This window comes from Colletotrichum scovillei (assembly GCF_011075155.1).
Source record: "Colletotrichum scovillei strain TJNH1 chromosome Unknown Contig00002, whole genome shotgun sequence".
NCBI lineage: Eukaryota > Fungi > Ascomycota > Sordariomycetes > Glomerellales > Glomerellaceae > Colletotrichum > Colletotrichum scovillei.
Window position 1 is genome coordinate 3663789 of NW_023336260.1, and position 23585 is coordinate 3687373.

At 52.8% G+C, this 23585-nt stretch overlaps 8 protein-coding genes across 8 annotated transcripts; 5 read left to right on the forward strand and 3 right to left on the reverse strand.

Annotated features, from left to right (window-relative positions):
• Positions 1–417: 417 nt before the first annotated feature.
• On the forward strand, positions 418–2168 carry HER10_EVM0003816 (serine carboxypeptidase S28; the record flags this gene model as incomplete). Its single annotated transcript, XM_035473480.1, has 2 exons — positions 418–1682; positions 1736–2168. 2 exons carry the CDS (start codon positions 418–420, stop codon positions 2166–2168), a joined length of 1698 nt encoding a protein of 565 aa, XP_035337083.1.
• A 170-nt stretch (positions 2169–2338) lies between these two features.
• HER10_EVM0011205 (choline dehydrogenase) lies at positions 2339–4219 on the reverse strand (the record flags this gene model as incomplete). Its single annotated transcript, XM_035480642.1, has 3 exons — positions 2339–3683; positions 3744–4066; positions 4133–4219. 3 exons carry the CDS (start codon positions 4217–4219, stop codon positions 2339–2341), a joined length of 1755 nt encoding a protein of 584 aa, XP_035337691.1.
• Positions 4220–6357: 2138 nt separating this feature from the next.
• HER10_EVM0009860 (uncharacterized protein) lies at positions 6358–7688 on the forward strand (the record flags this gene model as incomplete). The annotated part of the gene is made up of 4 exons (XM_035479332.1): positions 6358–6898; positions 6955–7072; positions 7145–7206; positions 7285–7688. The coding sequence occupies 4 exons, from the start codon at positions 6358–6360 to the stop codon at positions 7686–7688; spliced, it is 1125 nt and encodes a 374-aa protein (XP_035337577.1).
• A 723-nt stretch (positions 7689–8411) lies between these two features.
• On the reverse strand, positions 8412–9818 carry HER10_EVM0008923 (uncharacterized protein; the record flags this gene model as incomplete). Its single annotated transcript, XM_035478428.1, has 2 exons — positions 8412–9041; positions 9144–9818. The coding sequence occupies 2 exons, from the start codon at positions 9816–9818 to the stop codon at positions 8412–8414; spliced, it is 1305 nt and encodes a 434-aa protein (XP_035337492.1).
• A 1713-nt stretch (positions 9819–11531) lies between these two features.
• Positions 11532–13041, reverse strand: HER10_EVM0001391 (uncharacterized protein; the record flags this gene model as incomplete). The annotated part of the gene is made up of 5 exons (XM_035471139.1): positions 11532–11763; positions 11806–11933; positions 11999–12658; positions 12716–12945; positions 12975–13041. The coding sequence occupies 5 exons, from the start codon at positions 13039–13041 to the stop codon at positions 11532–11534; spliced, it is 1317 nt and encodes a 438-aa protein (XP_035336890.1).
• Positions 13042–13718: 677 nt separating this feature from the next.
• HER10_EVM0000735 (glyoxalase/Bleomycin resistance protein/Dioxygenase) lies at positions 13719–14844 on the forward strand (the record flags this gene model as incomplete). The annotated part of the gene is made up of 1 exon (XM_035470504.1): positions 13719–14844. The coding sequence occupies exon 1, from the start codon at positions 14278–14280 to the stop codon at positions 14842–14844; it is 567 nt and encodes a 188-aa protein (XP_035336834.1). The 5' UTR covers positions 13719–14277.
• Positions 14845–16638: 1794 nt separating this feature from the next.
• On the forward strand, positions 16639–18007 carry HER10_EVM0005518 (PAP2 superfamily protein; the record flags this gene model as incomplete). The annotated part of the gene is made up of 2 exons (XM_035475132.1): positions 16639–16976; positions 17033–18007. The coding sequence occupies exons 1-2, from the start codon at positions 16770–16772 to the stop codon at positions 18005–18007; spliced, it is 1182 nt and encodes a 393-aa protein (XP_035337213.1). The 5' UTR covers positions 16639–16769.
• Positions 18008–20825: 2818 nt separating this feature from the next.
• HER10_EVM0010479 (pectate lyase) lies at positions 20826–22130 on the forward strand (the record flags this gene model as incomplete). The annotated part of the gene is made up of 2 exons (XM_035479937.1): positions 20826–21640; positions 21707–22130. 2 exons carry the CDS (start codon positions 20826–20828, stop codon positions 22128–22130), a joined length of 1239 nt encoding a protein of 412 aa, XP_035337630.1.
• Between the last annotated feature and the right edge of the window lie 1455 nt (positions 22131–23585).

Consider the following 23585-nt stretch of genomic DNA (forward strand, 5'->3'; position numbering starts at 1 on the left):
AAGCAGCTGTCATGATAGCGTTTGATTGCAGATCCTCTTTAAAGTCTGCCGAGCGGGTTCATAATCCATGACGTCCAACAAGACGGGGGACAGGCCTTGGCCAGCCCCATCTCAGATCGAAGTTTGTGCTTTTCGGGAAGGTCGAACATCGAACTTTGAATAACGAGTTCGTATCGTCGAATGAGGCGCCAGGACCGATCAGGTAGGTAGCATTCGGACACGCAAAGACGCAATCGAGTCCCTGGACCCCTCGTACGACGCTGCGGCACCCACGGACTGAGATTGCGATGATCGGCATCGACACGGACAGCACAAATATGGCCGGGGGCGCGACTTGTTGGCGCGAGTTCTGTACGGTCTGCAGCTGCCTTCATTCCAAGTTGGTCTTCTTTCTCACTTCAAGGCCAAACGGACACGATGGCGCCGTCTTGGCTGACAGTTGGCTTCCTCGGCTTGATCCGGGTCACCGCAGCTCTGGGACCGCAACTTAGCCCGGCTCAGATGTGGAGGGAGTTCCATCTCCAACCCGAGCTCGAACCCGCTGCCGAAGGAGCTGCAGGCCCCAAACTCGTCCGATTATTCGCCAACGACAGCGCCCCCGGCGCGCCGGATCCGTCCACTCTCTACCGGCCTTTCAACTTTTCGGTTCCCATTGACCACTTCCACAATGACTCAATGTACGAGCCGCACTCGAATGGCAGCTTTCCTCTGCGATACTGGTACGACGACCGGTTTTACAAGCCTGGAGGCCCTGTCATCGCCCTGACAGCGGGTGAAACCAGCGGCGCGGGCCGCTTGCCTTTCTTGCAAAAGGGCATCGTTGCCATCCTGGCGGAAGCAACCAACGGAGTCGGCGTCATCTTGGAACATCGGTACTATGGCCGCAGCTATCCCACCCCAGACTTCAGCACGGAAAACCTGCGATTCCTTACGACGGACCAAGCCTTGGCGGACACTGCTTACTTTGCTAAGAACATTGTCTTCCCCGGCAAACTGGCAGGAGTAAACTTGACGGCACCGGAAACACCGTGGATCGTGTACGGAGGCTCGTATGCCGGCGCATTCGTCGCGTTTCTGCGCAAACTGTACCCTGAAGTCTTTTGGGGCGCGATCTCTTCTTCTGGCGTCACTGCCGCCGTGGTTGACTTTTGGGAATACTATGAAGCCGCGAGACGTTTCGCCCCCGAGGGATGCGCAGAGACGACGCAGAAACTGATGCACATGGTGGACAACATCCTGATGCAGAAGGGCAACACGACTGAGGAGGACATCGTGACATTGAAGACTGCCTTCGGACTCCCTAACGTGACTGCGAGCGTCGACTTTGCGAGCGCGATTGGGGGCGGCATCGCAGGGCTACAGGGTCGAAACTGGGACCCAGCCCTTGACAGCGACGATTTCCTTCTCTACTGCGGCAACATGACCTCTGACGATCTCGTGTGGCCCGCGACGGACAGCCTTGACTCCAGTGCTCGGTATCTACTTGAGATTGGCGGCTATGAGTCAGAAGTCACGGAGCTGGCCCCTCGACTCAAGAACTACATTGGCTACGTCAACTACACATCGTCCTGGTGCGACTCGGAGAACCAAGACGAATGCTTCGGACCCGGAAGTGACGATGCGTATGCGGCGGATGATCTCAGCGCGTCCTGGCGTCTGTGGGCCTACCAGTATTGTTCGCAGTAAGTGATCGAACGAAGAATTATTTTGACCAAACTCTGACACTTGTGTGTAGATGGGGCTACCTTCAGACCGGCTCCGGCGTTCCGGAAGACCAGCTACCTTTGATCTCACGCCTGATTGACATCGAATATTCCACAGTCATCTGTCGCAAGGCTTTCAACATCACCTCGCTACCTGACGTTGAAGCCATCAACAAGTACGGTGGTTATAACTTCAGTTACCCTCGCGTAGCCATCATTGATGGCGAATCTGACCCCTGGCGATCTGCGACTCCTAACAAGATCGGGCTTCCGCGGCCAGAGTCGACTACCGAGGAGCCCAACTTGGTCATCACGGGCGGAGCAGTTCACCACTGGGACGAGAATGGCATTTTCAAGAACGAGACAACGGCTGATCTGCCACCGTTGCCTGTCAAAGAGGCCCAGAGCTTCGAGGTGGAGTTCGTACAAGCCTGGCTCAAGGAGTTTGCTGCGACAAGAAAGTAGATAGCATTACATGTACTGAAGATAATTTTGCACTACAAAGAGCTTTGGATAGCGAAGTGTGTACACGAGACAAGACAAACCATCGGACGCTACATAGAAAATATCAACGCCATTACTGCTCAGCATATTCTGGAGAATCTATGGCTGTGACTACTGGTTTAGACCTCTCGTCACTTTTTCGCAGCCTCAATAATGATATCAGCAGCTCTCTCCGCAATTCCATATACCGCAGTCTGAATATGCGCTGAGATCAGGACAGGTATGATACTCGCGTCTACGACTCTGAGATTTTCCGTCCCGTAGACCTTGAGTGACGGATCAACGACGCCGCCGTCTTCTTTCGGGAGCATTGCGCAAGTACCAACTGGGTGATAGATGGACAAGGTGGTCTTGAGAGCAAAGTCCCGCCACTGCGCGTCAGTCGTGGTGTTCAAGCCTGGCTCGTACTCCGAAACCCATGTGGATCTGAGAGGTTCGGTGAGAGCAACCTGACGACACTTTTTGATGGCTTGGATGGCTGCTTGCAAGTCGTACTCGTTTGAAAGATACTTCGGGTCGATGAGAGGTGGTGCCAAGGGGTCGGCAGGGTTGACGTGGACATGCCCTCGGCTCAGTGGGTGCATAACGGCCGCGATGAGCGTGAAGTAGTCTTTGCCGTAACCTAGACTTCCTGAAGCAGGATACCCCTTGACGCCGGTATATCCGTCGCTAAACAGGATTTCCAGTTGGGGTACCGTCGTATCGTTGAGCCATTGAAGTTTTCTCTTCTCGACCGGGTTGTTAGTATCCCCAATCGCCGTCTGAGCAAGGGCAGTAAGCGCTGCTTCTCCATCGTCACCGAGAGCTTGATTCCAGTTGGTGAACGTGTATCCACTACCAGAGTATCCGTACATTGAAGTCTTGCCTTCCCGCCAGAGCTGAAGCTGCTCGGCAGCATAGGTTGTGTCGTACTTGAGACGGTCGTATCCAGTGTAGTTGCTCTTCAGCTCGTACGAGCTCTGAATGCGGATATGATCCTGAAGGTTTTCACCTACTCCTGGAAGGTCAATAATCTGATCAATACCAGCGGCAGAGAGAACATCTGCCTTGCCAATGCCGGAGTTCTCGAGAATAGAAGGGCTCAGTAGACCTCCACCGGAGACAATAACCTCGCGGCGAGCAGATAGGGCGGTTCCGTCGACAAGAGTCACGCCAGTAGCACGCAGACTGCCATGGCAGGTAGTCTCCAAATTGACTTTGGCGACCTTTGAATCTGTCAAAACGAAGTGGTTTGGACCGGCTAAGGGCAGGTAGGAGTTTGCGCTGTAAGATCGATTATAGTGTGTCGGCTCGATGCTGTTGGGCGAGTACAGGACACCCAGAACGTTGCCGTTCAATGATTCAAGGTTCGTTTCGATGCCCAAGCTGTTCATGACCGGGAACAGCGGGGCTTGGTGTCTGGGGATGAGCCGGTTGATCAGAGCCTTGATAGGTCCGGCATTGCCAACGCCCTCGCTCCCCGTGTAGTACTGGGTTCTGGCCGAGGTGAAGTTCTCAGACTTCATCATGGCGGATCGCATCGATTTTCAATTCCACCCTGGGTTGCCAAGCTCTTCCCATCCGTCATACTCGTGAGCGGACGCCCTATCGTATGAGAAGAGGTTGAGCGCGGAGCTCCCACCCAAAACGTGCCCTCTGGTCTGAACCCAGACACGACCATTCGATCCCTCCTGCGGCACAGTAGTGAGATTCCAGTCGTACTGGCTCCCAAACGTCGAACCTCTCCGACCCGGAATCTCAATGCGCTCATCGCCGAGCCCTGATGGACCTGCTTCGATGACCAGGACTGTCGCGTTCTGCAGCCCCTGGCTCAGACGGGTTGACAGCGCGACTCCAGCAGTCCCTCCGCCTACGATAATCTGTAGGGTCATCAGTTAGTTCACATCATAATTCTAGGCGGATCTAATTGGCCAGAGAGCACAAACGTAGTCAAAGGCCTCGTCAGTCGGCTGACCAGGAGATGCTGACGCCGCTGCCACGAACAGGGCCAGGATCGAGGCGACAGGTAACATTTTGGTATATCGAGATCTTCGTGCGAGGTACCTTTGAAATAATAATCAAGAGTTTGATCTGAATCAAGCGAGCCACGCGGATAAACAGGTTTAGATGGCGCATAGGGCTGGAAGAGGCATACTTTGCCGGCCTGGGCGGTGGCACGAACGTCGCTGGGAAGTGTGTCTCGACGGCGATCGGGATGCTCAACCCCACTTGGGAGTCCTATTGAATCAGACCTACTTGTATACAAGGGCTTAGACGCTTGATGGATGCTTTGGATCAAGATTATGGCATGCTTTTATATGAGAGGACCTTGGGGCCCTTGGTGATTCATGTGGCTTCGCAGAACGCGGGATAAAGTAATTAAGTCATTTCAGACGACCCATGGAATTGAGTTAGGGCACAACACAGCCGGGCGTTCTGGTAGACGGGAAATCTACCCTTGCAGACCCAGCGCGGCATGGAAGACGATTAGATGAACCGCCCGAGAAGACGTGGGTGGGTGGCTTGGAGGGTAAAAGCTCTATCCGCTCCTGGGCGGGGTGAAAACGGCTGAGCTTCTAACACTAGAGAACCCTCGGAGGGACATTCAATGGCGCCGGCAACCTTGATCTTACCTACTTTATTCGCAGAGTACCATGAACCGTTGAATTTGCATCGTCCTAACGCCTTGGCTCTGCAGTCTGTCCTAGTTGTTGCGAGGTGGGCGGGGTTCCTCGGACTTTGCAGCAGGGAGTCGGCAGTTTACCCCGGTCGTGCCCCCCGCCCACTCCAATACGAATCTCCACACCAGGAGCGACAGCGGCATCTGTGTGAAGACGGTCTACCGCTAGCTTAATGTTCGCTTACAGGGACAAGGGGTGTGTGGGTTGCACGAGAAGGCGCCAAGATGGCGCGGTAAAGGGGTTGATGGGCTTTGCTGAAGACTCTACCCGCCGCAACCAAGTAAGCACAGACAAGACTGGCAGGTCACTATGGTGATGGAAAAGACTAGATCATTCACTTGCTTCTGCCATCTCATTCGAATTTACGGAGTACTGTCGGAACTGCAGTCGCGCTGTTTTTCATGTTCTGACCTCACGCTGAGGCGTTGAGATATTTCTGTCCGAACAAACACCATTGTTTAGCACGTTAGGGACAATATCCTCTACTGAGGCAATGCTGGAGACGGACTAGGGGATTGATATGGACAATCTCGACAGTACATGGGACGAATCCTATGCACCATGTCCAGGATCTTATCCCCTACTACCCAGGAAGGGCTCGCTATCGGACTTCCAAGCTGACTGGACTCAAGACCGGGTGTCTTGACATCGAATGAGACCACGTTTGTTGGTGCGTGCTTGGGAGAATATGAATATTTGACTTCCAAGAGGCAATGTTCTTAGGCAACACTCAACATTGCTCCATAAGTGAAGCTTCATTCCCAGCTCTCAGCATGTACTAGCAGCCTTCACAGTTTGAGAAACATCGGCATCTTCCATCACAAGACTAGCGCGACCCTAGGCCTAGAAAAAGGATATCTCTGTACAAGGAGTCAACTCGTCTCTGATGATCCGAGTCTTGCGATTACCTTCTTTTCTCTTGCATAGTGCCCAGCCAAAAGTGTGGGGATGCGAGTCATAAACCCAAAGAGGCGGGAGCTAGGGTGTAATCAACACCGCGCAAACACTCCCTTGACTCCCAGGTCTCGAGAAGTTGAATCTGCACCGGAGCGGAGCGGGTTCCGCATTCCAGACGGCTATCCTGCTGCTATCCCTTTGCATTCACAGGACCAGGCACGGGAAGTCTAATGTCGATTCTGCATGTCTGAGTCACATCGTCGGCCGAGTGGTCAAGCAATATCGGGGAGGAATCCGAAGAGCCACCATCCGGGCGCCACAGATTTTTGCAGATTCCTTGAAATATGCAGACGGACTGTTTGATGGGTTCTGCGGTGGGCTTGTTTGAAACAAAATGCCCAAATAGTGCAAAGCTATTGTCCGACAAAACTGACTTATATGACTGGCATCTGGCCATTGCTGAGATGGCGGCATCTTCCTCCGTCATGTGTGTTCTCAGACACGCCACGACGGCGTGCCACTGATCTTAAAACAAGATCTCGACGATACCACTTGCATAAACGGATTTCTCCATACAGCAGCTATCTACGACGATGGGCGTCGTCCCTCGAGATGATTCACCACCACCGAATGAGGACGTCGGTCCGATCTCCTTTTCTCTCGCCCTCGCCCTGACAATCCTCCTCGTCATCACGACCGGCCTCCGACTATGGGTGCGAGCAGCGAACCGGAAGCTCGGCTGGGACGACTTGACCATTGCTCTCGCAGGAGCAACGGCAATCACACGGTTCGCCTTCGTCGTCTTGCAGTGGAAACACGGAAACGGCAGACATCGAGTCTATCTCAGTGATCATGACTACATGATGATCAACATGTATGGCTGGTGGGGACAGATGCTGCTCTTCATCTCTGTGGCGTTTTTGAAGGTGTCAATCTGTCTCTTGATCCTTCGCATCAAAGACACCAAGTTGCTAAAGGGCGTGCTGCACGTCATCATGGCCGGTGTCCTCATTACGAATTTCGGGGTCGTGATCATTTTGATAGCCGAGTGTCAGCCCGTTGGGTTCTGGAGGGGCAAGTCAGCCGTGTGCTGGCCAACACACATCCGCATATACTTCATCTATGCGACGATTGGTATGATCAAGATATTTCGGAAGCCTCGGGGTCTCATCACTGATTAGAGTTGGTAGCATACTCGGTCTTGACGGACCTCATCTGTTCATTACTTCCCCTTGTGGTGATTTGGGACGTGAAGATCCCTCGACGGACGAAGATATCAGTCTCCTGCTTGATGGGACTGGGCCTTGTGTGAGTTGCTCTCAAGCGTCTGTCAGGTTGTATCAATACACCAGATCACCTCATAATCTCTTTAAATTCTAGGGCGACTGGGTTTGGAGTTGCCAGAGCAGCTTCACTCGGAATCTCCACCTCCGACTTGAGCTGTGCGTCCCCTCCCCCCCTTTACTATTTTCAACGAGTTAAGGCAGAATTTCATATAAAGATTGACAAATATTTATCAGGGGCATACTGTATCGCGGGTATTTGGTCAAACCTCGAACTGTTCTTGGGTATCATCGCCGCAAACCTCGCTCTTTCAAGGTCCATCTACGTCCACTTCTTCAACAATGGTAGAACGCAGCAGACACTTCCAGCGACAACTGACAGATGTGACCCCTTGCAGTCTGGGTATCTCAGTAGCAAGCTGCGAGGCGACCGCTTCGACTTGCCTTCGACGATGATTAGATCACCTCGTCGAAGAGGGTCGGAGACGAGGAGCTCGGATAGTGATATCCCGCTAAAATCAGGTATCCAGAAGAAGACAGAATTTTGGTGGACAGAGGATGACGAAGGTCAGCCGCAGAGACAATCTCCGTGGATCGAGTTTGATGGGAGTGATGCTGCTGTAGGTAGCACCTGTACGTGAGCTCTGGCAGCCGCATTCTCCAGGTAGGCAGCAATCTTCCAGCGGCTCGCATCTTGATGCAAGAAAAGTTTGTGAAATTGAAGTTTCAACTCATCTTACGCCCAAATTTCGTTTCGATTAGAACCATACACTCTGAAGGACAAGTTATTATACAGCTGCTCTGAGCGACAATCTCTAATTTACTACATACAGCATAACTTTACTGTCATGTAATCGGATAACCTAGACATCCATCATGACGTTGAGATTCGAATCCGAGACCTTTGACCGCAGGACGGCGATCCCTCAGCAGTCGACGAAACTACAGCACCAACTTAATCCACACTCATGACTGCATCAAGCACCAGACGAAGTCCTAGATTCTCCTTAAATGCCTTCAATCCATAGGTGGTTTCAGTGAACCCACCACCCGAGAAACAGGTTTCCCCAATAGCCTACGTCTTGTCAACGAGGCGCGGGCGCGACATGACCACCGTCGTGAGTAGTCCCTCTCGACCGCCGCGACCTCGACAACTTCTCCTTCTTGCCACATCGCGGCACCAGATCCTCCTCGAGCAGAGCTTGAAAGCACGGAAGCGGCGCCACGGGAAACCACGTCTTTGGCTCGTGGTCAGCCCACGCCTCCTGCCACTGCTGTGGAGTCCAATCCCGGTGATCTTGCACGATCCGGTCGACGTTCCACAGCTCGCCCGGGTCAAAGTTGCACCTCACAATCGATGTCCCTTATATGATATCCCTCATGGCACGAGGAAATCCCCGGTAAAAGTATCCGGTTCTGCGGGCGACTCGGAGCTTGTTGAACACTACAGACCGGGTCAGGAACAACTCCGCTGGAGGGACGGTACCCTGGTCCACCAATGCAAACCAGGCAACCTGCCATGCGACGTCTCGCTGGATCGTCGTCTGGAATATTTCTGTGCACAGCTGAGGCACCGGCTGGCCGTCAAGAACTAGAGTGAAGGATGTAGGTGGCATCCCCGCCGGGGCGAGAGCGAGGGCTTCCATGACCCACTGCGCCACATTGGCGGTGACCTGCTTCGCCTCCAGACCCCATGGTACCGGCTCGCGTCGGGTCATGTTCCGGTATTTGGCCTGGCGACGAGTATCCGGGGTGTTGAAGTTCGAGTCTGGTAGTAAGGCGTTCCGCCACAAGTTGACCCGGCGCTCGATCCGGAGGCCGGGGTTCTGCTTGCAATAGGGGATGAGGCCAAGCGCGTGACACTGTGGTTTGGCTACTGCCTCGCGGTCCTCGTCGAGGATGATCCGTCGCAGATGTTCACGCAGCTCCTCAGGCATCGATTGCAGGAAACAGACTGCCGCTGCAGCGGCAGAAAAGCGATAGGTGGAACGATCCTTTGTCGTCATTGCGCCGGCGAGCCGACTGTCGGTGTCAATATCCAGACCGCTTGCCAAGTCGTTCAATACTTATTCGCAGGGGATAGCCCAGTGTTGGACGGAACATTTGGCGATTCGAGGGGCATCGTGCGGCTCGCTGTCGAGGCCCGCTCTCGTGGGATCCGCCCAAGCATAGTGCCTCTCGGAAATGTCAGCGACATCGGGGATAGACGACGCTGCCAATGCCTCTTTGCAGAATGCCCGATACCGTGACGGTGACTCGCCGAAAGGTCCGCGTCGTGTCAATGTATCAGCCAGGTCATATTCTTCCCTTGAATCTTCAAGCAAAGGAGCAAGCTGTGGGTAAGCCAGTTTCAGTCTCTCACGGGCAATCTTTGGCATGGTGTACCCTGCTCGATGAAAAAGATACTCTTGGCTCGAGTCGACTGCTTTGACCAAGATGTCGAAGTGGAGGGCAAGAATACGCAGCTCTCTGGAAGTAGCGGTTGAAAATGTAATGGTGTTCTCGCGCAGAGCAAGTCCTCTCACCTCGTCGGCTACAAGCTTGCAGGTGAGCGACAGCCCGAGATCAATCGGAAGACCGTCGGCCCTTTTGAGTACGCCCACGATGATACCAAGGTTGCCGTCAGTGCTGCCAGAGCTGTTGATGTTTAGCGTTCTTGCGATTAGGGTCTCCGAGTTACATACGTATCCGCAGTCTGTCCTGACGTAATGGCCATAAATTTCTTCTCTCACCTCACGGGGGAGGGAAAGAAAAGTCGATTCAGAAGCCATCTTTTCAGCAGTGAGGTTGAAGATGAGGCGTCGCGGTGAGCTCTGTGCAGGTCGAAGCTGGCGAGGATGTTGAGGGAGGATGAGGAAGCAGTTAACATTGGAAGCTCTCCAGTCCGGGCGGGGCGTGGTGGAGTCTTATACACCATAATGTCTCGAACAGGTACATGCTAAGGTGGGGGGACTGAACTATGGCTGAACTCAATCGCGGTGTATCTGAGTCATCCGATGCTACACACCCGCGAGGTTACCACTAGTAACTGAGGCCGCCCAAGGTTCACGCGGAAGGTGGAAATAGTTGAAGTGCGTGAGTTCAACCAACAGGGGCCATGTATTCAGTGTAAGTGAGCTGGCAAGGTACTAGCTTTCAGCATTTCCGCATTCACATCATCAAGGTTGGCACTCATTTTCCCGGCAATATGGATTAGTAATATTATGTACGTCTGCGCCTCCGCCCCTTTAAATCAATGGGCTAAAAAGAAAAAAAAATCCACACAATTACATATCGAATAGTCACACTATTGCAGCGTCTACTCAACGCTGTGGACACGGTTGTTTTGAGATAAACCTCGAGATCTCAGGGTTGTTGAATAACCTCTTCTTCATCCAGGCTCTCAGTCAACTGAGGGTGGTCGGTCATTGGTCAGCATTGACTGTGAACAGGGTATAGGCCACTATGAGCTCAACTTACCCTCAATGGCCTCAAGATGAGGAAAACTTAGACAGAAAGATACCTCTATGGCATCAGTTGCCTAGTACTTAAAATGAGGAACTGTGACCTGCAATGCAGGGCAACACAAGTGTGTCAGCTGAGTGAAGAACGATCCTAACCCGAGGTTTGGAATGAACATACCTTGCCCAAGCTTGACAATTAATCCTTCCAACCACTCTACACAACGCAAAGATGGATCACGTCTCCTGTATCAAGATGATGATGACCAGCTAAGATGCATCTGTTAGGACAGGTACAGCCAGCTTCAGATGAACCAGTACTCACAACGATCAACATATCCACCAACAAGCGACATAAACCACTCTCAACAGCCCGAAAATACAAAACCGAATTAGAGCACTTTGTGCTCAGCATCAGCCCAGACCTCAGTACTGAAAAGGATGCGCTCATCACCGTGGCGGCTACAGCAAGAGATGAGTATAGGTATTAAGTGGCATTGTCGCATGGACAGCATGTGGATCACTCACTCCTTTGTCGAGTAGCCATCTTCCTACTCTCTATCGAACGAGGTGCTGAAGGTCGACAAGACCTCAATGTCTTAAGGGGCGAGTTCAAACGACACCACCGTAGCTTCAAGCGGAACAACTACACGCCGATAGAAGCACAGCACTTCCAATATTTCGTCCTGTGTCCAATGATCAGTAAATGTCTTGTTGGTGAGATGGCCTATGTGATTGGGCAGACTTACGACGGCGACGCGACACAAGACTACCTCGGCGAAGTTAAGGAGGCCATAGAGAAGACCTTCGTAAAGTGGGAGTTCTAGAGACGGCAGATGTTAGCATGCAAATCCCTGTCATAGGACAAAGATCCATCACTTACTGAATGGTAGGCGGGCTGAAGTTGAGGGGGGCTTCTTCAGCGCCAAGATCTCCTTGTGAGAGAGCGAGGGATCAGCATATCGAAACATTGGAGAGGGGGGGGGGGGGAGGAGGACGAGAATGAAAACGACGTACTCATAGTAGAATAAATTGCTTTAATCACTACGTTCCTGCGAAGAGGAGATCAGGATGTTTGATGGACGGGCCGTTGAGCATGTGCACGTCCGTCCACTCGAACTGGCCGAGACCAAAGTTGTGAATGGCCCACATGGAGGCCTCGTAAGGAAAGTCGTTGAGAAGCTTCGCGATGGAGACTTTTCGGACCCAAAATGTGTTGAGCATTCCGTGAGCCACCATATTCGCCTTGTACAGCGACCCGTGTTGGCGACACTCCCTGACAGAAGCCTGATCATCCTTCCTTCTCTTGGCCTAGAGCGGGTCGATGTTAGCGAAATATCTGATCGGTAGGTTTCGCCTCTCCTTGACGAGCAACGGGCAATCGAGAAAGAGGTGCTCGACTGTGTGCTTTGCCAAGCCGCAAGGACACATGCTCGTCTCGGCGAGCTGATGACCACGTCAGCGATGAGTTGAGGGATAGATTGGGGAGAGGGGGGAAAAGCAGACAATACCTTTCTCGGATGGAGGTATGAGTTCAGTCCAATGAAGCCAGTTCTGCACTGGAAGAAAATGGTGGACTGGGCACGCGAAAGACCCCTGTATCGCCTGAAGTTGTTCGGGCCCCACGGAGAAGACAAGGCGACAGGCTTGCCACTCAGGCCGCGGTGCGCCGTCTTGGACCTGGTATGCTCAGAGAGGTACGCCCGCCACAAGCTGGCACTGAGCAACCTGGCCTGTTGTTTGATGTACTGGGTGACAGGTTGCTCCGGGAGGGTATTCCCTGCGAGGACCTTTGCGTGGACGTAAGAGGCCCTGTAGGGATGCGAGGCTAGGAATGCGAAGTGCGCCATGGCGAGCTGGTGGAGGTAGACGGCAATTGGCATAACAAACAACTCCTTGTGTAGCATGAGACTCGACGTCCTCCTGAAAGCGCCGGCGACGAAAGCGAGACATTCGCTCTGAAGAGAACGAAGCTCGTGGATGAGCTTCTGCTTGGTCTGATACAACCTGGATGCCGAGTTACCGAGAACGAACCAGACTGGACAAGCGTATGAGATGATGGGGCGCACGCTGCTCAGGTAGAGCTCCCTCATCCTTTCGAGACTCGGGCCCCAGATGGACTTTGACATGCGCTTGATCCATTCCATTCTGGCACGTACATTTTCCTTGATCTACAAGAGAATGTTAGACGAAAAGGTTTGCTCACGGAATTGGCTCAAAAGACTTACTCGTGCAATGTGACGCTTCCAGTTGAGCTGATGGTCAGCGGCCACACCAAGAATGATGAGACCGTCCGGATCAGTCTCTTTTACCAGACTATTCGGCGTGATGTTGGGTATGTCTGGAATGAGTTCGCAGGGTGGCTCGTGAGTGTTGGGCTTGCGGAAGTGCATGACCTGTTCCTTTGCGGGATTCAACAGAATGCCGCGGGGTGTCGCATTACGCATAAGGTAGCTCGCTGTTGTAATTGGGCGAGCAGTCGGCAACTCTCCTCCCAATGATCGGTAGTAACCATGATGTACGTATCGTCAACGTACGAGAGGCTGATGCTCATCTTGCTGGATGATCGGTTGTCGTTGAAAATCTCCAGCATCGAGGCCGTGAAGAAAGCAAACAGAATCGGGGATAACGGACTGCCCTGAGGAATGCCAACGTTGATGAAGAACTTTTCTGAAATGAATCCAAGAAGTGTGGCTTGGGTACTGCGGTTGGAGAGAAACGACCAGACAAACTGGAGAGCCCATGCAGGCAATCCCTACTGGACCAAAATTTTGATCATTGCTGCGTTTGACGTGGTCAAATGCCCCGCTGATATCGAGGCCCAGAATGCTCGTCTTCCACTTCTTGTTCCGCGTGGCAGCAGAGTACTCCGGCGTGGTACTGTGTGGTGCACTATGGTCGGCATGAGACCTCTGAAGTCGGCTTTCTGCCCCGTACGGCGCGGTGGACCTGCTACGAAATGCCCCGTGGCTCCGTTAGTGGCTCTCCCCGGGCCCTTGCCAATGCCCGTGAGCCCCGCCGACACCCCCACTGACCGCCGAATCACAGTCTACAGCATTCAAATCGGGTGGATGCTTGCCACAATTAGCAAGGTGACCAACACTTACGCCCTCACTCCAGACTTGCTTTCTTCAGGATCGTAAGAGTGGCATCATTGGTGTCAGCTACAGCGTGAGTACAGGCGGACACTTTCCCTACCCCGCCGCCATAGGCTGACGGACAATCGGGGCGCCTTTCACCGCCGAGAAGCAAAAGCTCGGTCCCGATGTCCTTCCCCTCCCAATCTTTGTCCAAAAAGCATCCCATCATTCCATCTGGAAAACGCCCCGAGTCGCACTCGTAGGACATGACACAATGCCGAGCATCTCATTGGTCCAGAGAGATGCTGTACGACTACGGGCGGACGTCCGGTCCGGGTCCTCGTCCAGCCGACTCGTCCAACGGCAACGGCCTTTGACGCCAAAACTCCGAAGTGGCGCACCCGTCCACGGACTGTTGTGACACTGAATATTGGACGCAACAAGCCACTCGGAGATGCTTTTCGTAAGCAGACTTGGAGCCATACTGAGCGAACCACGAGACTGATTACGTTCCACAGAGGAATGACGATCAACAAGTACCTGCGGATGTTTCTTAGACTCTCAGCCCAAGGTAAAGTAGAATCTAAATATCGAGCTACCCCACAGCAAATCTCGCTTTCCCTTTCCCCAGACCATCCACCCGCAGATCCTCCACACATCACCACATCATCTCCACTCCACCGTACAGATACATAGCAAACCAAGACGACATGGCGATAAAAGCCTCCACCGGAGTCTGCAGACCCTCCGAACTGGCCCACCTCGTCCTCCGCACCGCCAACCCCGAAAAGCTAGTCTCCTTCTACCAAACCTTCCTCGACGCAAAAATCACCGCCTCAAGCCCCCTCATCACCTTCCTCACATGGGACCACGAACACCACCGCCTCGCCATCCTCAACGACCCCACCGCCGTCCCGCGACAAGACAACACCGTCGGTATGGATCACTTCGCCCTGACATTCGACTCTCTCGGCGACCTGCTGCAGTCCTACAAAGCTCGTAGGGACCTGGGCATTGAGCCTATATGGTGCGTCAACCACGGCATGTCGACGAGTATGTACTACCGCGACCCGGACGGCGGCAAGATTGAGACGCAAGTGGATGTGTTTGAGACCAAGGAGGATGCTGTTGCATATATGACGAGTGCAGAGTTTGGGGAGGATCCGAGGGGGCCCAGGTTTGATCCTGAGGAGATGGTTAAGAGGTTTGAGGCTGGCGAGGATGAGAAGAGTTTGATGAAGAGGACGGCTTTTGCGAAGGAGGAGACGAAGGGCTGAATATGGGATGTAGTTTGCATGATGGTATCGTGGGTTTGGGGAGTGCATAGTGCTCGTGTAAGTCGCAGAAGCATTCCATAATTACATGCAATGACGAAGATAGGTCTTGAGGCATTTCAAGACATGTGATAAACATCGAAGCCTTGACAAAGTTTCTTCGAAACCTGTCATCTACTAGCTTGCACCACTAAGCTTATCGATCTTCTTCTACGTAAACGTCAGTTCTAACCGTATGTGTACTTGACACTTGACAGACCTGGCAAGGTCTTGACAGCTGACCCCGGAAACGCTTGATGTTCAAGCCAACTGACTACGTCAGGAGAGATGTAGCAAGGGAAGGCCCGTTGAGTCCGCAGCTTTGACCATCAGATCACGCAACGGGCATGTGTAACTTTACCATGATTGGTATCATCACTATTTCTGTTGCTATTAGTGCTTTTTTGACAGTTTTTCTCATTTAATCCCTCATGTGTTTGAAGGAGCGGAGAAGGGGGGCTTTAAAGGATATGATGAACTGCTCTGCATGCACTGAAGATACACACAGTCCAGAAGTCTACATAATAGATCTATTGTAAGTTCTCATGTGGCGATACCATTGCTGACTGCTTCCAACGTTTTCAATTGTGTACTCACTTAGTAATCAGTCTATTTGCGGTCATACAAGTAAGTCCTTTGGCTGATTTGATTCGATCTGCGTTATTCTCAATTCCCACAGTGACCACCTCAGCTCAGATAGCCTTTCAAGAAAGACGTAGAGGTGTTTGTATTGAGCTGTTGCATAGGTCACGGAATAAGCGTCATACCAGGCCGTGACATGATACCTGGAGGATAGGGGGCGGTATGATCTGAGGCGAGATGCATTTTATTCTCACGATTTAATCAGACTCTGCCTTACGCACTCATTAGATGACAAAAGACAAATTTGACTCACTGAGAGATAATCTCTGAAATTGTCAAAGGTGAATCCATAAGGTCTCTTGGTAAGAGAATGCTCGAAGTCGATTGGACCGTTACACAGATCTAACGAACATCAATTCCCAGTTGACTGCTTTCGCAGTACATCAAAATAGAGCCGTCCGCTCTAGCTCAAAGACTCTGGAGAAAGTATAAAGACACCATTTAAGCGCGGTAGATTGGAAGAATATTGCACGTGATGAACACTCTACGTGCTCGATCATACTCCGTTCAATTGTAACTTCGTTATCTGCCGGCGCAAAAAGAAGAACATTACCCCAAACATCTCATCTCCGTCTAGGCAGGCGATACAATCCCTCATTCCAGCAAAAGCCAGGGCATGCGCCTGGTTTTTTCTTGCTGTGGCTGGGACGAAACAGCATCAGCCAAGCCTTTTTGGCAGGCCTCGAGTGGCTTCGAATCTCCGAGGGCTGCAGATGACCCCTGTCGTCAACTTTAGTTCAGCCCCCAGCTGCCCCCAAAACTGCGCCCTAGGCCAGTATCGTGCTGCTGGTTGGTCCGTCGAGAGTTACACCGTCGCACTTTGGGTGACGTCAAGAGGCACGGGAAGTGGCTTGGCAGCGCGTCGTCGCGCCTGGACTTTCGAGTCTCTTGGCTCTCTTTAGCGATGTGTTGTTTCTGTGCTCTCTCTGTGTGTGTTGTCTGCCTCTGTCAAGTACGACTTGCACTACGTAGTGCCTGTTTGTGGTGATGCAGCTGCCAAGGATATGATGAACATGGCGGTGATGGTGAGAGAGCTCGCTTGGCATATTACCTGGAGGTTTCCCCCTTCACTGCTTGGAAAACAACCTCGTCTTTTCTTTCGCATGATATTTTGGTTGAGAGAACTCCATCGGAATATCTTCAAGACTCAATTCGGTGGATACACCACCGTTCTCTTCCCCTCCTGATCCCGAGTATCACCTAACAGGATCCATCCCCAGACCTCAAGAGCAACATTGCTTCTTGAGATGGCTCGCTTCAACCCCTTCGCACGTCGTCGGCAAAACACCACAACCCTTCCGACACATCGCAAAAGTAGCCAAGACACAAAGGTCAATGATCGCTGGCATGGAAAAGACTACAGCATGGCCCACCGGCCGCCCTTCATGCTCTGGCTCAAGGTGACATGGCTGGACATCCTCACCATGATCATCATGGGAGTCATCGCCCTAGTGGTACGCACCTTACCTTACATTCAACCTCTGATATTCAGCTAACACCACCTCTCCAGGTCTTCAGAGCGCACCCGCCAGCACACCGAACGTTCCCCGTCACATTTGACAACGGCGAGGTCGTCTACCCCCAATTCGCATACCCGCACATCCCGCAGTACATCCCCAGCCACGCCGCCACTGCCCTCGGCATCGGCGTGCCTATCCTCTCCATCCTCCTCTGCCAGATCAGGGTGCGCTCCTTCTGGGACATCAACAACGGCATCATGGGCCTGTTGTACTCCGTCATCGGCTCCACCGTCTTCCAGGTCATGATCAAGTGGCTCATCGGCGGATTGCGTCCCAACTTCCTCGAAGTCTGCCAACCCGACATCAGCAAGGCCTCCCAACCGGGCGGGAACGCAACAGGTCTCGATGGCACGGGCTACGGAGGCATCATGTGGACGTCGGATATCTGCACCAGGGAGATGGACGGCACGCTCTCCAACGCGATGGAATCTTTCCCCTCGGGACATACCACCGCGATGTTCTCGGGCATGGTGTTTCTGTATCTCTACCTCAACGCCAAGTTCAAGGTCTTTTCGAACCACCACACGCCCATGTGGAAGCTCGTCCTCGTATACGCTCCGATTCTCCTCGCCACCCTGGTCGGCGGCTCCCTAACGGTCGACCAGTCCCATAACTGGTACGATGTTCTGGCGGGCGCAATCATCGGGACTGTCTTTGCCTTTTCATCGTACAGGATGGCCTACGCCGCCGTCTGGGATTGGCGTATCAATCATATTCCCCTCCACCGCAAGATGCCTTTGGACTTCAACCTGGAGGCTATCGGAGAGAATGGCGCGGTGGTCACACGGAAGGCCGGATGGGGTAAGAGACGCGAGGAAAAGAAGACTGGTCTTGACAGAATGGTTAGCAGGACAAGGTATACCAGCGGCAGTAGGGATACGCGAGGTGTTGGTGTGCCCCGTAAGGCGGTAGCATCTCATCACTCGAGAGGCGACCGGCGTCCTTCTGGCGAGGACATGGTCTAGTCGGTCGCCGACTCGTTCTGCCGAGTGGGAATTTTTCTTGGTCCGAGGAGTTACGAATGATACCCAGATCTGAGATTGAAGCCAAGCGTGGTCCCCGATAGCCCTATCAACGATGGTACGATGGCAAGCGCCGTCGGCTCAAATACCTGCGTGTTTTGCTCGTCTACTTAGTACTCATAATCAATACTACACAACAAAGTTTTATTCAAAGCATCAACCAATGTCGGACCTCACTTCCCAATCATTAAACTCTGATCAGTTTCTCTTGGCTTGGCCAAGCTTCACAGACACGGCATTGGCTTTCGGGGCGCACGTTCATAACATGTCAATGGTATCATATCGGACATGATACTAATGACCACGCTGATCCAGGATTGTACATACGGTGCGGCGTACTCGGCGCCCGCGGCGCAAGCAGACTGCTTCTTCATGAAGTAATGAAGGCGGGCGCCCACGTGTCGCCGTGTCTTGGTCTGATGTCAGTCGTATTGATGGGACACAGTCAAGTCTGATGTTCTATGGGTCCTTCGAAGTTGCTCCACTATCCAGCACAGCCATGTGTCTTTGCGTCCCAGGTGCGAGGTTGCAGTTGCGGTTGCGGTTGCAGTTGCGGTTGCGGTTGCAGAGCTGCTATTATGAAAGTTTAAAAATAGCTATAGCTCTACCTCAAACGTACTTACCACCAGCCGCGGTTCTCTGGCTCAGAAACACTACGGGAGACCAACGGGAGACCGGAGGTCATTGCCCATTGGGAAGAGTCGTTCTAGTCTCGAACTTTCGCGGGAAGTTTGTGTGAGTTCACCATGTGTATGCGAGTGTGCGTCAATTGTCAAATTACGGACATGAAGCCGTTATGGGGTATTACTGCTGGTGCATGAGTTCGAACACGAAAGCGCAAAACTCAATTCCGCAGACGTCACGATGGGCCCTCAACTCCTTTGAATCAGTTGCACTTCATTTCGCCGTTTGTCTCGTTATTTTTCTCAGACTTGTGAGGTGGGAGTCTCGCACATATTGAGCGGTTCTTTTCGCGAGTCAACAGGAACAAAATCATTGCCCCGTGGGCTGTCTTCGCATGAGTCTGTGGTGTCTTGGCGCGCAAAGCGTTTCTTGGCGGCCTGAACTCTATCACAAAGATGCATCAGTCAGCGGATTTTTTGCGCTTGCTGCCCGCTCCAACTCACTGCCCCCCTGAGTTGCAGATCAGGTCCCAAAGAGTAGTCTTTCGGGGCGGGAAATCAGAGTTTTGCTACCTTACACTACGTGATTGAACTCTAATAATGAGGCAAACAAACAACCTTCGGGAAGACTCCGTGCTCTGGAGTGAGCGACAAACGATGTCGAACATCTTACATCGCCAATATCAAACCTTCCTTCGTCGTTGAAAATAGAAATAAGCCTGTCTCGGCGACTCTTTAAGCCTCAAAATAAGGTCGCATTGAGCCCAGCCAGGCGGATACTAGAAGAGGGCCTCCCGCAACCCCAGGCATGCTCCGCACAACCGAGACTCCGAACAAGAGAGAGATCAGTTAACAACATCATGTACGGGTAGCGTAGTATGGAGCTTTGCCTTAATCTGGAGGAAACCCGACAAGACGCCCTCATCCGCACGGATAGCAACCGTCCCCGTGCCCGCCCCGAGATCTCCGGGATCCGTAGACTAATCGGCTCGCCCGACCTTGACCCCTTGACCGGATAGGAGTCAAGTAGATTGGATTAAGCAACCCCACCACCTGTGAGGGGCCCCCCTCCCCTCTTCTAGAAAGACCTGTCAGCCTGTCAGGAACGTCAACTCTTACCTGACATGAACCTTGGAGACGAGCAGCAAAAGCAGCAAAAGCATCTCAAAGAGGCCAAGACCATCCGGCCACCCAAAGGGCTACAAACTCAAAAATGCCCAGACCATTAGCAAGTTTGACATATGATGTGCAATCAACCCGCCTCCGCTCTCCCACCTTGGCCTTATGTTAATCTTTCTTTTTACACAGCCAAACTGTAGGTTATACTAGGTGATGGCCAACCACGCAGGCGGGACGAACTCTCGGATCATCTCCCGCTGGAGCTGCCATCCCGGACGGGTCGAATCTATACCAGACGACCCATATTGCATAGCTGTTCCTGAATGAGTTCCACTTTGACACTTTTGCTAACACTGACCAGTTCGAACTGCCTTGTGACTGTCACTTCGTTCTCTTGTGCTTGCCGTTGAGAGATGCCGCCGGTCCATGTCCTTTTGGGGCCATGAAGCTGTGACCCTGACGAATTGAACACATCAAATGTCCGTCCGTTCCGTGAAAGAAGAGGGAGAGTACTGGCCCACCTCTCGCACAAGAGGCTGTTCTCTCTTGCTGATCTCATCAATATACACAAGATTGTGGAGAGGGCTAGGCGGTCGTCGAATATATCCAAACATCTTGGCTTGTATCTGTAGGTGGGCTACCGGTGAGGTTTCTCCATACTAAATCACTTTGCAATTTACAAAGCACGGGGGCATGTTCAGATGCGACGAACAACCACGTTCGATAGCCATTGACTACGCGATACTTGTGAGCCTCAAGACAAGATATAAGACTGCCCTCTTCGTCCTCCGTTTATGAGCAGATCTTCTCTCCACATCAGGCTTCTCATCGCCAAACAAACATTCTCTTCACTCCCCTCCTTCAAACACACACCTTTTCTCCTACATACTCTCACTGTTTCATTTCGTTTGTAGTTACTTGTGTTTCTTTCTTTTCTCAACACACAGAGTCTGGTACTATCAACAACATTAACCATAACCCCCCTAAAGACCACCCCCTTCACCGACACCATCAGCAATATGGCGTCCCGGCTGGTCCTCTTCTCCCTTGCCGCACTGGCTGCCGCGAACCCCATCAACCCAGATGGCTACGAGCGGCCGGCCCGCCGACACGTCGGAGGCATTGGACATCTCGCCCGCGCCGTCATGGCGCCTCAGCAACCCCGCGGTGCGCCCGTCGAAGGTCCCGCTAGAGTCGAGATCAGATATGCCAACCCGGGGGACAATGGAACTTGCGAGGACACTCCCGACGTTGGATCGAGCGCCGAGAAGGCAAAGGACAAGAGCAAGGATAAGAGCAAGGACAAGAACAAGGACAAGAGCAAGGACAAGAGCAAGGACAAGAGCAAGGACAAAAATAAGGACAAGAAGAAGGGCGGCAGCGGCTCCGGATCTGGATCCGGCTCAGGCTCAGGCTCTGGTTCAGGCTCGGGCTCGGGCTCAGGTTCAGGTTCAGGATCTGGTGGCTCGGGAACTGGCAGCTCCGGTGGTGGTGGTAGCACCGGAGGCGGCAGCTCAGCCAACAACGGCACTCTCCCCGGTGGTGGCGGCGGTTCCGGCGGAAGCGGCAGCAGCGGCAGCAGTGGCAGCGTCGTGAAGACCTTCCCGACACCCGCCGGCACAGAGAACCTCTCCGCGGCGAAGACTATTTCCGGCAACTTTGACGGCGGCATGAAGCTCTATGACCGTGTCCCTAGTACCTGCACGGGCAGCGAGGGCGGACAGAAGGACGCCGCCTTCATCTTGGCCGACGGCGCCACGCTCAGCAACGTCATCATCGGAGCTGGTGCTGGAGAGGGTATTCAGTGCCAGGGCAGCTGCAACCTCGTCAACGTGTAAGTCATCACCTTACCTCCAACGAAATCTTGACCCAGTGCCACAGACTAACACATGAGAAATAGGTGGTGGGATAAGGTCTGCGAAGACGGCGCTACCTTCCGCCAAACCAGCGGTACCTCCACGGTCAAGGGTGGCGGTGCCCGCGACGCCCCCGATAAGCTCTTCCAGCACAACGGCGGCGGCACGGTTGAGGTCTCTGACTTTTACGCCAAGAACGTCGGCCAGTTCTGGCGCTCGTGCGGTAACTGCAAAGAGCAGACTGCTCGCACTGCGATCTTCAACAACATCTACGTCGACGGCGGCAAGACGGTGGCTCACTACAACGGCAATCTCGGTGACAAGGTTACTATCAACGGCGCTTGCGTCATTGGCGGTGCCACGGTGTGCAAGAACTCAAAGGGCGTCACTGGCGGTGGCGAGCCTGGTAATGCGGCTGATGATCCGAAGATCTGCGTGCAGACTGATGTCAAGACGTCTGGCTGCTAAATGGATTCTTTGGTTGTTGTTCACGGTGAAGAAAATTCAGGGAGGCGGGTTTGACTTGGTCGCTAGGACTCCAATGTCTGTGTATCTTATTCTTCTCTGTATATCACGCTTTTGGACTGGTCCTTTGGATTCGGACTGGATGTCTCGGAGTCAAGGGTTCTGTTCGAGCTGTAAATACTTGTATAACTGCAGGATTTGCAGGTCAATCAAGCACATATCTCTTCATGTCCTGATCGCCTAGTGATGAACTTTTCACAAGATGAACTCGAGCGGTGGTCCTCCTGATCAGCCGTCGACAGTGACAGCGGATCACAGATTCTCGAAGTCCTGCGAGGGATTGTCACATTTGCAACCGACTGCAACTGAAAGGTATTTATTCGTTTTGAAGAAACCTAGAAAGATTCTGGTGACATCGTTGATGGTAACGGAATCGGTCGGTTTGCCCCCAATTTTCTTGTCCATTTGGCTGCGGAGCCAGATTACCTCCAGCAACTAGACATCGCAAGGTAATGATGCTACTGAGAAAACACTACTCAATTTGATTGTTACGACACTTGTAGTATGCCACTGTCATGGCGAACAGCTAATGAAAGTCTAATCTACTGCCTCCCAATCTCCACAATGGCGAGTCCGCACGCGGCCAGAGCACGACTCGAGGTGGATAACTTGGCTCTGTACTGTCCACTTCAGTCTCGACATCAACTTTTCTGTCCTTCCCATCGAACGCTTGTCTATCTCGTCTAGCCCTCGACCTCCAAAAACGCGTGACTGTTTCACAATCATCCGCGTCATACACTCTATCACTCCCCCTATCCAGTACCCCGTAGAACTCGAAAACGGTTGGAACTTGTCCGTCAAAGTTCTCGCGAGGCTCCCACTTGTCCCTATGCTCTGGGGGGTTGATGATACTGCTTTGTACTGATACCTTGATCAACTCCGAGGTCACGAGTGCCACCGCTACCCTCGAACGAGGGTTGAGTATGAGGTGGCAGTCCTCGTTGGCGTAGTCATCAAAGACAACTTCTGACACAGTAGCGAAGAATGGCTTGTTGAAGCCCTTTGCTGTTCTGGGCCACCTTTCGGGGCACAGGTCTATTCGGACTTCGCGGCAAGTGAGGTGGATGGAGGCGTGACAAGAGCTCGCACGGTCTGGTCGGTCGTCCTCTCTACTTATGATGAAGTAGTTATTAGAATCGCACTCCATGAATGGGTCGGAGTAGGTCCTCAAGAATTCGGGCGAATAAAGTCTCCATCGGCTGCCCTGGTACTTGTCCCCGGTGTATATAGTAGGGAGATCGAACGACGGAAACGAAGCGGAACTCAATCCCTCCCGGGCCGCTGTTATCGCCTGGTCTTCTTGGACGACTCTGGCCTTCATTTCCTCATGTAGCTTGTAGCGAAGCGCAATATCCGTTTCAAATGTTTGGACCTCGGCGTTGTAAATAGACCACCTCC